Source organism: Grampus griseus (assembly GCF_964374135.1).
Source record: "Grampus griseus genome assembly, chromosome: 1".
In the NCBI taxonomy this organism is placed as follows: Eukaryota; Metazoa; Chordata; class Mammalia; order Artiodactyla; family Delphinidae; genus Grampus; species Grampus griseus.
Window position 1 is genome coordinate 48,251,280 of NC_139017.1, and position 14,181 is coordinate 48,265,460.

The following is a 14,181-nucleotide window of genomic DNA, read 5'->3' on the forward strand; positions in this document are numbered from 1 at the left end:
GTGGGTTTCTTCGGGCGAGGGTGGTGCTTCATCCAATACCATTTTCAGCTTGGAGGGCCCAGAGCAGGCAGAGGCTGGCTGACACATGCTGTTCATTTTCACATAGCTCCCCCAGGCCTCTGAGGTAATAAAAACTTTATGTCTCACGTTCTTCCACACCTTGGAGAGTTTCAGTAAAAAGCAGCATGCTGTCACTGTGGATTTTCCACCAGATATTAAGAAATGAATCCTGATCCTCAGTGGCTGAGGCTGAACCATCTTGAAAGATTAGTTCAGTCTGATGGGTGTATTTATAGATTCAGTGCTTTGTGGACCTCCCCGCAAATGCCCTGCTTTTGCATTAGAGCCAAATCATTTGAAGGCAGATTGTAGGTGTAGGCTACTGCTCAAGTTAGATAAATGCCAGCTGTTTGTTAATATCTGCAATTCATCAGTTACTGAAGAAACTGTTCAGTAAGCCCTGATAGGCCTGACAAAGCTGCTATAGTCTGTTGCATGTTGCAACAGGAGATTATGCATTTCAGGCGACAGTTGGAAGACACATAGACCGCCAATAGAAGTAATCTAGCCATCTGGAATCTGAGGCTGTAGAAAATTCTTCCCTATCAAACAGCTCATCAGTATTGAACAGTACCAGTGGACTCACATCCACGAAGACACACTTTCTGTGATGAGGGAGGACCCATCAGTGAAGCTTAAGGGTAACCCTGAGCCGGGGACTTTTCAGAAAGTCCAGATCGACATAGCACCATCTATCAGATTCCCCCTGGTTACCTTATTAGATACTCTGCAGAGGACAGTCCTCAGGATCGAAACTTGAGATGTGAGCAGAGCCACCAGTGTCCTGGTTGCCCTGTGACCGCTCAAAGATTGCCCTAGAAGTAGGGCTCCTTGGCAGTAAACACCCTCGGTAGCAAGTGTGACAAAGTTGTGGTCTGTCACATATGTGGTCTAAAGGCCTTGTGGGTTGGTGGGCATGAAGGGAATGGTCTGTTGAGGCCAAACTGAGCAGAGGTGCCACTTCTGGGGGCCGAGAGGCCCCGCGCTGATTTCCCTGCCTTTGGCTGCACCACTGCCCTCCTGGTGCTGGCCCCCCACCCTGGGCCTCTGAACTATGTTCTGTTCACTTGCTGAATCTGATTGTTTTAAATGATTAGTAGGGGCTTCCCCCCCCCTTTTTGAAAAATGATCAGTCTCTCAAAGACTAATTTATGAATTCCTGCTAAAATCATATTTTTAGATGGCTAGTTGGGTATTCTCATTCTGTGTGGTCTTATTAGCTGACTAAGGTAATGTTTGAAAATTAAGTGTTTTCTTAAGCCACCCTGGCTTGGCTGCTTTGGGGAGGTACCAATAACAGCTGTTTACCATTAGCTGAATTTTTCTTAATTTTATATTACTGGAGATTTCTGTCATGTTGCGGGTAAATAATACTTGGGGCAGATTTTTAAGTAGCCTGGAGATCTTCTGCTTTGTTGCTGTTGCTGTGTATCTTATCTTGCTCACAGACTTGCTTGCTCTGGTATTGGTTTGTTGCCTGATGCCTCAACAAGCTTTGTTTTTGGTCTGTTCACAGGAAAGAGAGCGATTAAAGAAAAAACATTAACTGACCTCAGATAATCAGTATAATGATGTAGCTCATTAGTCATCTTGAGTGCCCATTATTAATGCAAGCCACTTTTTCCTCTCATGAGTTAGGCTTAAAATGTCAATGTTGTCTTTTTTTAAACTGTTAAACTAGATTGGTCAGGGTACCTGTGGAAACAGTCAGAGAAGCTAGCCTTAAAGTGTTAAAGGCCTGTTACTGAGCCCTGTGGAGTAGATTCTTTTATCTCACGATTTTTAAAAAAATCAATTCAAGAAGTTAATTATTATATTTTATGTTGAAAGATCTGAAAAACAGATGCTTAAATATACTTTTTATCTTACTGAACTATATAAAGTTTAAATTTGATTTTTAACATGTAGCATCCAGGAGAATTTGTATCTCATAATTTCAGTCTCTTCTCAGGCAAATTGGAATTTATTTTTATTGCCAGTTTTCATCTGTGCTTGAACTTATTTAAAATCAGGTTAAAAGCAAGGTTTATAAATGGGTACTTTTTTTTTTTTTTTTTTTACAACTTGGGCAATTATTTTTAACTATTTTACCTTCAAGTGGAATGTTCTTCCCCATTCCAGATGACACTGGGAGGACTTTCTTCACCTTGATCTCTTTTTACACTTCCTAGTTAATATTTCACAGCAACCCATTTAAGGATGTCCCTCAGAGATTGAACAGCTTCTATGGAGTAATCAGGGAAGTGTTCATTTGATTTTACTATTTAGGATTTTATTTATTGATCAGTTGTTGGCGCATAGAAATGCCAACAGTAGTTTTCATTAACATTTCACCATATTTGGGATTCTGAGGAGCTGAGAGTATCATTTAAGGAACAAGGGTGTTTGGAAAAGGGTTTGTTGCTCACCTTTAATCATTTAGTGGCGAATTAGTTTAGTATATGAAAGATTGAAAGAGGCAGTAGTACCCTAGAATTTCCTTTCCTCTACTTAACTGCACTTTTTGGAATGTGAAGCATTGTATGTTAACACCTTGGAGAATGGTTAGAAGCTTGGAAAATGTGTAGAAGTCTGATCATTTTGCCTTTTTTTCTCCCTTTGGGGCAGTGCTGAGAAAAGTACTGAGGGAGGGGGTGGGGTTTGGATTATTTGTTGCTTCAGTAAAGAGTAATTGGGAGTTGGAGTTGGTTTTAACTTAAAGGGGGGAAGTTCTTAGCCCATGTGTGCTTGTAATGCATCATCCAGCATCTGTATTTGTGTTCTTGAAAGTAACTGGTCTAAGTTGATGCTAAAAGAAATCTTTTTATGTCTCATCTCTTTAGCAGGGGGAGCGATCTCAGAACTGTTATGAAGGCCCTTGAAGTTCTTTGTTCTTCCCTACTTTGCCATCGTGTGGCCTCTGGACACTGTGGTCAGTCATTTGAGATTGACTTTAATTTAAAACAAAGGCCTCTGTCTTCCACCCAGGAGGTGGAAGGAGTGAATTTTATGTTTGAATGAAGAATTGAATTAAGGAAGAAGAATATATGTCCCCTTCCCTTTCAAGCATAAGTCCAAATAGGCTCTCAGGAATGAGGATTTGTGAAGACATCAAACAGGAGTTTTGACTCATTTAAACTTTAATGCTTGTTATGTTGCTGGAGAAGAGATTCCTGTTTTGCTTGTCTGTCTTTACTGTACCCAGCACCATTTCGGCCTGTCATTTCCTATCTCCTACTTTCCTTCCCTCCACAGTGCACGTCCTTGAGTGACTTGTTCTTATCTGTAATTTTGCTGCCTGTATCCTAGAAAAACGTCTGTTGCACATTCTTTCTTCCATTTTTAACCCACTCACCAGATACCTCCTATATTTCCATATTGTATTACAAAGATGGGCAGAAAAGAAAGATTTCAGATTTTCCAAAAGGAAAGAAAGATAAGAAAGGCCCCCTCTTTGTTCACATACTGTAACCTTTTGCTCCAGAAGTTGAGCTATAAGAGAGTCAGGTTTTTCTTTGTATCCTTTTCATTGCATGGTTCCCTCCAGTATTGGTTCATTCTCATTAATCATGGTTTTTGAAGATAGCTAGTTCATTTGTCTCCAGCAAAGAATCATCAGTAGTTTATATTGCTTTACCTGTACTGGCTTCCAGAGCCAGAAACAAACCGAGGTGTCTCTCAGCAGACTTCTTTTTTGCTGGGGGTGGGGGAATCTATGCAAGGACTAAAATAAAACCGTCCAAAATCAAAGCAATGACAACACAGTTCAAATCAAAAAATCTAAGCACCTTTTTTTTTTATCATTGCTCGTGGACATCTGTCCTTCCCATCAGTCATTGCATTTCCCCTCCTTGTATCCACACCCCTTTTCCTTCCTACATGTTTCCAGTCACTTCCTTTCTGTGAAAGGTTGCTTAGCTTTTTAAAAAAAAATTTTAATTTTTGCTTTTGCTGTTCTTTGTATAAAAAGTAGCAGATTGGATGGATGTGTACACTAGGTGTTTGAAATTCTCTGAAAATCCAGAGTGAAGAAACCAGGTGTGGAGGGAGGGACCTCTCCAGCCTCTCTTGAGCAGAGCTTTGAGCTGCCTGGAAGTGCTTAATCTGGATCATCATTTTCACAGTATTTTCAAAGGAGAGTTAAACACTGTGCTTGTTGGGAAATCTCTGTCAGTTGGTGGTTGCTCCGATAGGTAGCCAAACGAGGTGATTACCTTTTGGATTTTAGCATAGAAATCAAAGTAGAACACATCAACAAGAGCCTCTTCCATTCCATCTTTAGAACCAAAACGTTCAGTAGTTGAAGCAAGAGCTCTCCCTGAGTCAGTGGCAAAATGTCTATATTTTTAGATGCCACTGCTTTTTCCTCAGATGCTCATTTTGTGAATTTCATTTCCTATTTCATATTAGACCAGTGGTTGAGATTGGTAGGTGGGTCACTAGACATGTTTTTGTTTTGCAGACATTATTTCCATTTTGTTTCTCTTTGTACTGTACAGTGCAGTAGTATGCAAACTGTGTGATACAAGAGGTTTCTGCCTTATTTCCACATGCAGAGTAGCTGGGGGTCCTCTGCCTGAGCATTGGGATGTTCAAGCTCTGTCCACCTCCTAAACCGGCTACTGAGAAAGTCAACTTCAGCCCTGTCAGAGTGTCTCTGGCAGCAGCTCCTAATAATTATTTATGCTTTTGGAATTTGTTTCAGCTCCTAAAACCTTCTGTCTATTTCAGTTTGATTTTCTCGATTTGTACAATATATGCATATTCTTTTTCCCTTTTGTCACCTGCCCACCCCCCCAGTGTTTTGTTTTCTAATGTTCTGTAGTTTTGTACGAGATGAGACTTAGCCTTGGGTACTTCTTGCTGAAGCTTTAATGCTTTGTAAATAAAACCTGATGTTTATTAAAGAACAGGTGTAGGTGTGTGTTTGTAGACACTGATCACTTCTGAAAGTCACCGGCCACTTCACTCTGTACAACAGAAAATGCAGCTTACTTTGTTGATATTAGATCTTCTCCGTGTAGAAATAACAGCTGGAAGGGCTAAGGAGTGGCCAGGTAGTCCAGATACCTGCCTTTGGACAAGAATATAAAGAAACAATTCAAGCAAAAAGTTAGTGAAAAAAGGATCATGTAGGAATGCCCTCTCTTCCAATTCCTTAGCTCAGTAAGTGTATAACTACTCTGTAGAGGCCTCAGTGCTAGGAGACATTGTGGAGCTTACAAAAACTCTTGCCAGGAAGTTCCTGCCTTCCAAGGACCTTTCTTAAAGTGTAAGTACAGATAAATTCCTCTTCATTAGCACTTTTTCTCCCTAGATTAAATAGCCTTGAAATCCATCGAATACTTATTGTCTCCTAAAGAATAAGATGTTTCATAAAGTCTATTTAAGTCTTTGATTTTAATCATCTCCAAATCTGAGTGTCTACTTATTAATCCTGTTATGTGACTGAGAATCTTTTTTGACATCATAGCTGTTGCATAGCAACTTTGACCCAAGTGAATGATGAGCTCCTTTCTCGTTCTATGGGGTTGGGGGGACTGGACTGAGAGTCAGGAAGAATTATATATCCTCTCCCCCAGAATATATCTTCGGTACCCTTAGGAAGGAAGAGTGCCTAGAAGTGGGAGAGGAGCTGCATTTAACATCGCCTGTCTTGCTGCTAAGCATTGATTCTAAAAGCCCATTTGGCCCTTGCCTTCGTGAATTTTCATTTCTTTTTAAAATTCCTTACACACTTTACAAAGTGTTTTCATGTACAGTTTATCACTTTTGATGCTCAAAGTGACCTTCCTGAAATAGGCAAGGAGGTCTTAATTTACAAAGGAGGAAACAAATTCAGGAAGGGTAAATCACTTGCCTCTCAGTCCAGAGTTCTTAATCCTTTTTATAGAAGGTTTAGGAGCATTTAAAGTTAATAATAACTTAATTCAAGTTAATCCTCTCTTTTTTTTTTTTAGACTTGGTATTTGATTTCTTATTTGGGCAGATTTAGCTGGTATTTTGAAACCTTTGAATTCAGAGCCTACAATTTGGAGGGGAGGGGAAAGGGTGAGGAATGGTACAGCCTTACTATACATTGAGGTAATTTGGAAATTCACTTCAGCTTCTGAAGTCTTTTCATCTTTGTTTCCCAAGAGGTGGACTTAAATGCATTAAAAGGATGGGAAAAGAATGAAGACTGGTAAGGTGGTTGTTAACAAGTAGTGATAGTAAAGCAACAACCTTGTGACATTTTTTCTGCCGTGTGGCCTCACCTGTTAATAAGGACTGGACTTTTATTAAGTTGTATTGTTTTATTGACAATGCATGCATCATATCTTTCGACTTTGAAGGCTATCTCATGTCGAAGGAATTAAATTACGTTGCGGAGGATTTAGCTGGAACACGTCGGGTGTTGGCTGAGGGTGGTGAAATGCCTACTAAGACATGAAGACTTTGGCCACTAGTTTCATCCTTGGGAACCTGGTGTTGGCCTTCTATCTCCCTTTGGTGGTGACTTTACCTAAAACACTGGCCATTCCTGAGAAACTGCAAGAAGCTGTGGGGAAAGTTATTGTCAATGCCACAACCTGTACTGTCACCTGTGGCCTTGGCTATAAGGAGGAGACCGTCTGTGAGGTGGGCCCTGATGGAGTGAGAAGGAAGTGTAAGTCTCAGCGCTTGGAATGTCTGACCAACTGGATCTGTGGAATGCTCCATTTCACCGTTCTCATAGGGCAGGAATTTAAGCTGAGCTGTCTGAGTTCAGACATCCTGGAGGTTGGACAGGAAGCTTTCCGATTCACCTGGAGACTTGCTCGGGGTATCATCTCAACTGATGATGAAGTCTTCAAACCCTTCCGAGCCAGTTCCCACTTTATAAAGTTTCAGTCCGCTCAGGAGTATGACTCTGGGACCTACCGGTGTGACGTGCAGCTGTTAAAGAACTTGAGACTTGTCAAGAGGCTCTATTTCGGGCTGAGGGTCCTTCCTCCTGACTTGGTGAACCTGAATTTCCATCAGTCCCTTACTGAGGATCAGAAGTTAGTAGATGAGGGCCTGGAAGTGAATCTGGACAACTATTCCAGGCCTCAGCGCCCACCGTGGAAAAAGAAGGTGACCATAGCTGTGGGGATAGGAATTGCCAGTGGTGTGACTGGTGGCGTGTTGGTGAGCATCGCCCTGTGCGGTGCACTGAGGGTGATCCACAGCAGTGCCATCCTTGAGACCTGACAAACCTTGCTGCCGAAGGGCTGGCTGCTCAGGAAGCCAAACTAGCTTTTCAGGGGAGTGTTCTGCCTGCCGGATTGTGGATTAACTAAGGGGGGGGGCTTCCACTACCACAGGAGTGAGTGGGGGTTGTGATGCGGGGCAACATCATGGTAGCTGTGGGCAATATTCCCTAACTCTGTGTCCCAGATGGATCTCTTCCAGATCTTCCCTGCCTACTAGGTACCCAGGAAACCTGACTGCAGGCATCTCCCTGCTCCTGGGAAGAGTTCTGTCTTCCAAGTTTGCATTCATTTTCTACCCTTTACAACTTGTATGCCTCCCTACCTTGATCTCCCTTCCGAGCAGTATAATCGTGTAGAAGGATATAATAGCTTTTCTAGTGAAAGTGTTTTTTTCCTCTTCAATAAAAACAATTCCCAGTAGCTGTATGGAAACCTAACCTTTTCTGCCCTTTAGTTTAAAATTTCTTGCAGTTGTTTGAATTGTCCCATAATCAGTCTGGTTTGGGGTTAAACTTACACCAGCGTTTTTAGAATAGACATTGAACATATCGCTTTGTTGGGGGCATATGCCCATGTGTGGCAGAGCCGAGGGTGTTAGTAATGACTTCTGATTCAGGTATGTAAGAGACAGTCACTAAATGTTAATAAATTATTTGCACCCCTTATACACTCCTAGGTGAAACCTTTGTGCTCAGTGCTAAGTTGAATTCCTGGTGAAACACTGGATTCTTCAGCTGGTAGATTGCCCCTGAACAGTTCCTAGGCTTGCTCCCTGTTCCTGTCCTTCTAGCTCTTTCAGTGCCCTGAAGCTTGTGCTGCTGGAGGTTTCTTACAGCAGCCAAGGCCCCGTAACGGAGGACTAGTACCTTCCTTCCTCAACAGGAAAACCAATCTTAAGACCTTCAGAGGCCATTCAGACTGTGTCTGAGATAATTGCCTTGGCTTGTGGAACTATCAGGGAAATTGCTCTTGGGCCGCCAGCTGAGCTAATTCTATATGAGATAATTACCATTTCTTCCCCTCACTTTTTTCTCAGCACAGAGGAAGTAGCAGAAACAAGACTTGGACCAGTGGTTATCTTCTCTGGCCGTGTGTCTGAATCACCCGAATGAGCTTTTGAAAAATAAGATTCCTGAGCCCTAACCTGAGGATGCTAATTCAATTTAAATTATGACCAGTGGATCTCTGTTATTTCTTCTATTTTATATATAAAAATAAAGTCCAACCCATAGAAAAGTTGAAAGAAAGGTTTGATGACATCCACAGACCCTTTAACTGGATTCACCGATTGCAAACGTTTTGCTCCAGTTCTCTTCCTCTCTAAATACATATTGATTTTATGTGAAGCACTTGAAAGCTAGTCACAGACATTGTGACCTTTTACCCCTAAATCATGTATGCATCTCCTAATAAGGACGTTCACCTGTATAACTACAATGACTTCATCACACTAACAGTTTCCTAATCTTACAAATAGTTGATACTTCGTTTCTCCCAATTTCTAAAACCTTAGAACTTTTAACTTGATGTTTGATCTAGGATCAAATGAAGGTTCACGTATTACATTTGATTATTATTTCTCTTAAGTCTTATTTTACAACAGATCCCCTACTTTTCTTTTCTTCATGACATTCATATTGAAGAGGCCATTTGTCTTGCATAGTGTCCCACAATTATTTCCTCATGAGTAGATTCCTGAGGAATGAATCTTAAACATTTTTGACAAGAGCCCAGCGAAAATAATATGTACTTATTGCATGACCTCGGGAGGCACAATGTCAGGGTGACCCATGGTTGATGCTAAGCTTGATCGTTTGGTTAAGGTGGTGACTGCCAGATCTCTCCAGTGGTGGACCTGTATATGTTTTCCTTTTGTAATCTGTGGGGTGATGCTTTGTGATTATCTGGTTTCTAAAAAACGTTCACAAGCGTTTTAGAATCCATTCATGGTCTTTGCCTTATTATTACGTGCTGGGGATTGCAAAATGATGGATTCTTTAAATTCATTTTTGTATTTATTACCCTGCATTTTTCTGTAAAGAAATGCTATTCTTTTTATTCTTCTGACGTTTCAATGAATTCTCTTTTATATTCAGTGAATTATATATAATCCATTACTGTTGTCATATTTTTGATGTTCAGATTGTTCCCAGTTTTGGCCAGAAGTCCCTTCAAGCCAACTCCTTTGTCCTTTTGGTGTGGTCCCACTTGACTTTGAGCATGTCCTTGCATGGTAGTGTTGCAGCTGGAAAATGTGACTAGAAATTCAAATTCTTTTGGTTGTTGTGAAGAGAGGCTAGAGGCACCTTCTCACCAGGTGGGGGTCACTATGTCTCCGCGGGGAGAAGACTTCCCTTTGGTACTGCTGAGTCAGTACGGGTATCCCCCGCTTTTTGAAAGTTCACTTTCCACCACTTTGGTTTTAGGAGAAACCTACGTTAGTACCTGTTTTCGCTAACTGAAAAGAAATCTGAAGGATTTTCACTGTTTCAAAAAAAAGGTAATTGCTTCTTTGCTTTACACCATTTCAGCTTAAGAAAGATTTCATAGGAACACTCTACTTTTGAGGAGCGGGAGAAACCTGTACCTCAAATGTCTTAAAAATCAGGGAAGCTTGAGCAATACCATCAGATGAGCACTGTTTACTGCCCATCCTGTTAGGTAAAGCCAGCCAGCCTAGGAGAATGCCTGCTCTGCTGAGGCCTGCCTTAAAGTTGCTTGGCCTAATTTTTCTCCCCTCCCAGGACTGAATGAAGCAATATGGACCGTGTGTTGTGACTTCCTTAGCGGTGACTGTGTGAAGGCTGAAGGTGTTGGGTAAAAGCCTAGGGTTAGAGAACAGGACAAGGAGATACTCTTTAGTCTGAGGATAAAAACACGCACAGCTGGTGCCAGCTGCCTCAGCAGGTTGAGAAACCGTCTTTATTTAAGAACTGCCTGCTACCAGAGTCAATAAATAACTACCATTATAAGAAGTGTAAGAGAGACAGACAGTAGGTCAGTGGGAGCGGGTCCATTTTAACAAAAACTGAGTTAAGTCAGTGGTCCAGTGAAGCCCCAACCCTTGCCCAACTGTGAGCTTTTCTAAGCTATGCAGGCCCTGGAGGGGGTGGGTCAGTTGGAGTCTGGGGGCCAAAGCAGGGTGCACCCCATCTGAGGGCATGAGGCTTCCTAGGGCTCTGGGGAAAGCTATCAGACCCATTTTTTTTTCCCTCTCCAGTTTCCCTTTATTGTCCTGCCTTCCCAAAGCCTATGACCATATATACAGCTACCAAGCACCTCTTTCCATGGAGCTCTTTGAAGTTCCTTAAAAGTGCCCGTCTAATCCCTCATGCCACTCCAGGAGCCTCTCTGGCAACCTTGCTCATCTCCAGGATGAAGCCCAGGTTAGGTCTGAGCCAGGGAAATAGCTGCACCTGTGCCTCAAACCCAGGTTTGAGGATACTGTTTATCCCTCCGATACAGAGGAGCCCAGTAGGCTGTTATATTCTGAGATCAGGAAGCACACAGACCTCTAGCTGGAGAAGAGATGAAGGGAGTGAAACATTCTAGAGCCAGCTCGGGCTCTTGCCCAGAGTAGACTAGCCTGGCTCCTGCGACTGCCAAGAGGCAGCAGTATATGCTGGGAAAAGAATGCCTGGGGTGAGCCTTGCCCCGTAAATGACTGTGACTGCAGTCACTCCCCCCTGCATGCTGCAGGGGCCCCAGCGGGCAGGAGCTCCAAGACTCTTCCTGTGCTGAGCACCTTCTGATTCCAAGAATCCCAGCCCTGACGGACACTTGCAGCGTCCCCTCCAGTCTTCACCTACCCTAGACCCCAAGACAAACAGCTGTCAAAATTTCTCAGAGGTCCCTACAAAAGGAAGAAGCCCCTCAATTACTCAGTCCAGGGTCTCCTTGCAAATGTTTTTTCTGACGGCTCTCCTGTCATTTTATCAAAAAGAGCCCCCCCACCCCATGGCCCTCCTGTTCCCTGGGACCACCTGTATCATTTGATTCCCTGGATGAAAGTAGGTAACCCAATCGCGCTGGGCCCTGAGACTCCACCTGAAGAGAGCTGCCCTCCCCCCAAGGGTGAGGTATACATCTGGGCTGTTGGAGCAACCAGGGCTGAGCAGCCAGGGCTGGGGCAAAGGGCGCTATAGGCTGAGCCCCAATGTACGCAGAACGGAGACTCTCCCGAGCCCTGAAGCGCTGCCTGTCCCTAGTCCTCAGGCACTTGCTGGCCACTGAGCTGTAGGGTGAAGTACTGGTTTGTGGCTGTTTCCCCTTGGTTGCCTGTCTGGGGCTTGGCGTGTGAGAGGGGAGAGATCCAGGATCGAGTCGTTACCACAGCAGGAGCGAGCCTCAGCGCGTGCGGGCAGCGAAGGCGACAGTCAGGCCTCTTGGGCAGGAAGGGACTCTGAGAAGCCGTCTGATCTCTTCTTCTGCCTCCACACCAGCTCCTGGGCAGCCACGTCACCAACAGGCTGTTCCCCTTCACGTGCCTGCGTGTCCTCAAGCCACCTGCTGTCTTATTCAGTCTTAACCAGCACTCTGCCTGAGTCTTGGCCTGCAGGAACATCCATTTTAGTCCAGCTCTGTGTCCCCCAAACAAGTTCTTCCTGCACGGGGCTTACGTTTTCCTGAGGCTGAGTTCTCCTAGTTAGAAAAACCCTTCCTGGGTTTCCCAGAGGGTCTGTGTGCCTCCACAGAACTAAGACTCTCAGTCGTTCTCTCTTGCCTCAAGCAAGCTTAGGGGCTGCAGCCGCCAGCTGCACAGTTGAGTCCCTGTGGCAGTCCAGGTCAGCCCTCTCGGCCCAGCATCTAGACACTTGTCCCTTTGCTGCTCCTCCCGCAGCCGAGGCAGTGAGGAAAGAATCGGCTAAACCCTGGAAGGAGGTTTTCTACTTTCAGCATCCCCTTTCTGATAGAGCTGGGTACAGGCCAGATCACAGCCATGGGGGACCAGGGTGGATGCTAGGACAAGTTTGGGTCCCTGCAGTGGAAGAATGGTCACTCAGCTGAGCCCCCAGCACCTCGCATGGGGGTGAAGGGTGGGAGCAGGTGAGGAGGTTTTGATTGGAGGGCTCCAAGGAGGCAGTCCTGGGCCAGGGGCAGGCTGGTAGGTTCAGTGGTGGCAGGGAGAAGGCATGTGAGCTTACATTTTTAAAAAATTGTAGTGGGTAAACACCAACATAAACCTGCCCAGGAAAATAGAGCAGGACTTGAAAAATTTAAAAACCATAACAAAATAGAGCTCTAACTGTAAACTACAGAAACCAGGCTCAGGGGGCCTGTGCCCTACAAGATGTCCCGCTGCTCCTATATGTGAAGGGCCACCTGTCACAACATAGGCTTTGGAGTTTCCTGGTTGTGCCACCACTGCTGCCTGGATTTGGGGAATCCCTGCCCTTGCTTTGGCGTCTTTTCTTGGAGCAAGGGCAAGGGGAGCAGGGGGCTTCAAGCCAGCACTGCATATTGAGGTCCCAGCAGAAGCTAGGCTCAGAAGGCAAAGAAAGACTGGGGTCTCCTGTAGTCTGCATGCGCCTTGGGTTGGGACCCAGCCATGCCGAGCACCCCACCATCACCCACCTGCACCTCTTGAAGAAGAATTTTCATAGCCCAGTGCCCTTCTTAACCACCTTCTTAACCAGGTCATAGCCATTCAGCACTGCCCCCTTCCTCTGGGTAGACAAAGAGCCTGGGACAGGAAGGTTGGAGAAGAGTGCTATCCCAGCCCCATCATTGACAGGCTGTGTGACCTGAGGAAGGCCCTGCCCCTTCCAACTCTGTTACCTCATCTGTAGAGTGGTGGCTTGGGCCCAGTGAGGTCTATAGCCTCTTCCAGCTCTGACGTGCTGTGACTGGTAATACACCCAGAGCGCAAGCTAAGATGTCCCATTTATTTACCCCTTCGTCTTCTGGGGGAATGCAAAAGAGCATCCGAGGCAGCCTGGGGGGCGGGTCGCCATGTGGCCCAGGGCGTTCCTGCGAGCAGGTAGGGCCGCATTTATCCTTTGCCCTTCTCAGAAGACTCCTGACTCCAGACACACAGAATTACAGCTGCATTTTGCTGGAGGAGGACGGTGGAGGCACTCCTGCCTCCTACTCAGACCCGCGAGGCACCGTGCAGGCTGGGGCTTGGTGCAGTGGGGGACCTGCCCAAGACAAGCCCTTTAGTCACCCAGCTACCTGTAGTGGCTTCTGTCACTCTGGGGTGACAGGGTTGGGTTGGCAGTATTGGCTAAGAGGGCAACGTCACCTTGATTGTGACTGTGCCGCAGGCCAAGTCTGGTGCCCCTTTCCACCAGGAGTCTCAGCTTCTCAACCCCTCTTAGCTCCCACCCAGCAGTCGGGAGCGTCGCCCCCCGGAGCTGCAGGGGCTCAGGCTCCCGGCCTCAGACACCAGAGCACTGGTTCTCAGCCATCAAGGTAGGTGGCAGGGGCCTCCAGGGAGTTATCCAGGACAATGTCAGGGTCCAGCCGTGCTGTCCTTTAAGAGGAGAAAGGAGGAGAGTCCCTGGTCCCCAGGTTTGGCCCTCTCCTTAGACTGAGAGATGCTGCTGTTTAAGCTTTGTCCCGTTCCTGTCCGGTGTTCCCGGGCTTAGGACTCCGCTCTCTGGAGCAGAGTCCATATGCGGTCCCAGAGTGCTATCTCCGCTGATGCGCAGATGCCTGTTTAAACCCCCTTCTTCCTGTAGGCCTGCCTTCCATCCAGGCACCCTAGAGGGCCCAGGCATAGGGTTCAGTATCATCATGGAAGTTACTGTCTGGTGCCTCTTGCTTTAAAGAAAAAAATTCCTCGCATGGGTTCTATCCTGTGGCAGAATATGAAATATCCTACCTCCTACGAAAAGGGCACTGCTTAAAGTAGGTATTTAAAACCAGTCATTCTCAGGCACAGTGTTGGGCCACCTTGGCATTGGGAAGGGGCTGGGGCCAG

At 45.3% G+C, this 14,181-nt stretch overlaps 2 protein-coding genes across 4 annotated transcripts in view; both read left to right on the plus strand.

Moving 5' to 3' along the window:
* RBBP5 (RB binding protein 5, histone lysine methyltransferase complex subunit) overlaps positions 1-4,937 on the plus strand; it is a gene marked incomplete at its 3' end in the record, with an annotated part of 35,901 nt that extends 30,964 nt beyond the window's left edge. For all 3 annotated transcript variants that reach the window (XM_082675650.1, XM_082675651.1, XM_082675652.1), the window contains one exon: positions 2,883-4,937. In XM_082675650.1, coding sequence (XP_082531776.1) covers positions 2,883-2,911 — 29 coding nt within the window. The remainder of the gene's footprint in view (positions 1-2,882) is intronic.
* A 1,448-nt stretch (positions 4,938-6,385) lies between these two features.
* Positions 6,386-7,254, plus strand: TMEM81 (transmembrane protein 81; the record flags this gene model as incomplete). The annotated part of the gene is made up of 1 exon (XM_082655017.1): positions 6,386-7,254. Exon 1 carries the CDS (start codon positions 6,469-6,471, stop codon positions 7,252-7,254), a length of 786 nt encoding a protein of 261 aa, XP_082511143.1. The 5' UTR covers positions 6,386-6,468.
* Positions 7,255-14,181: the final 6,927 nt, after the last annotated feature.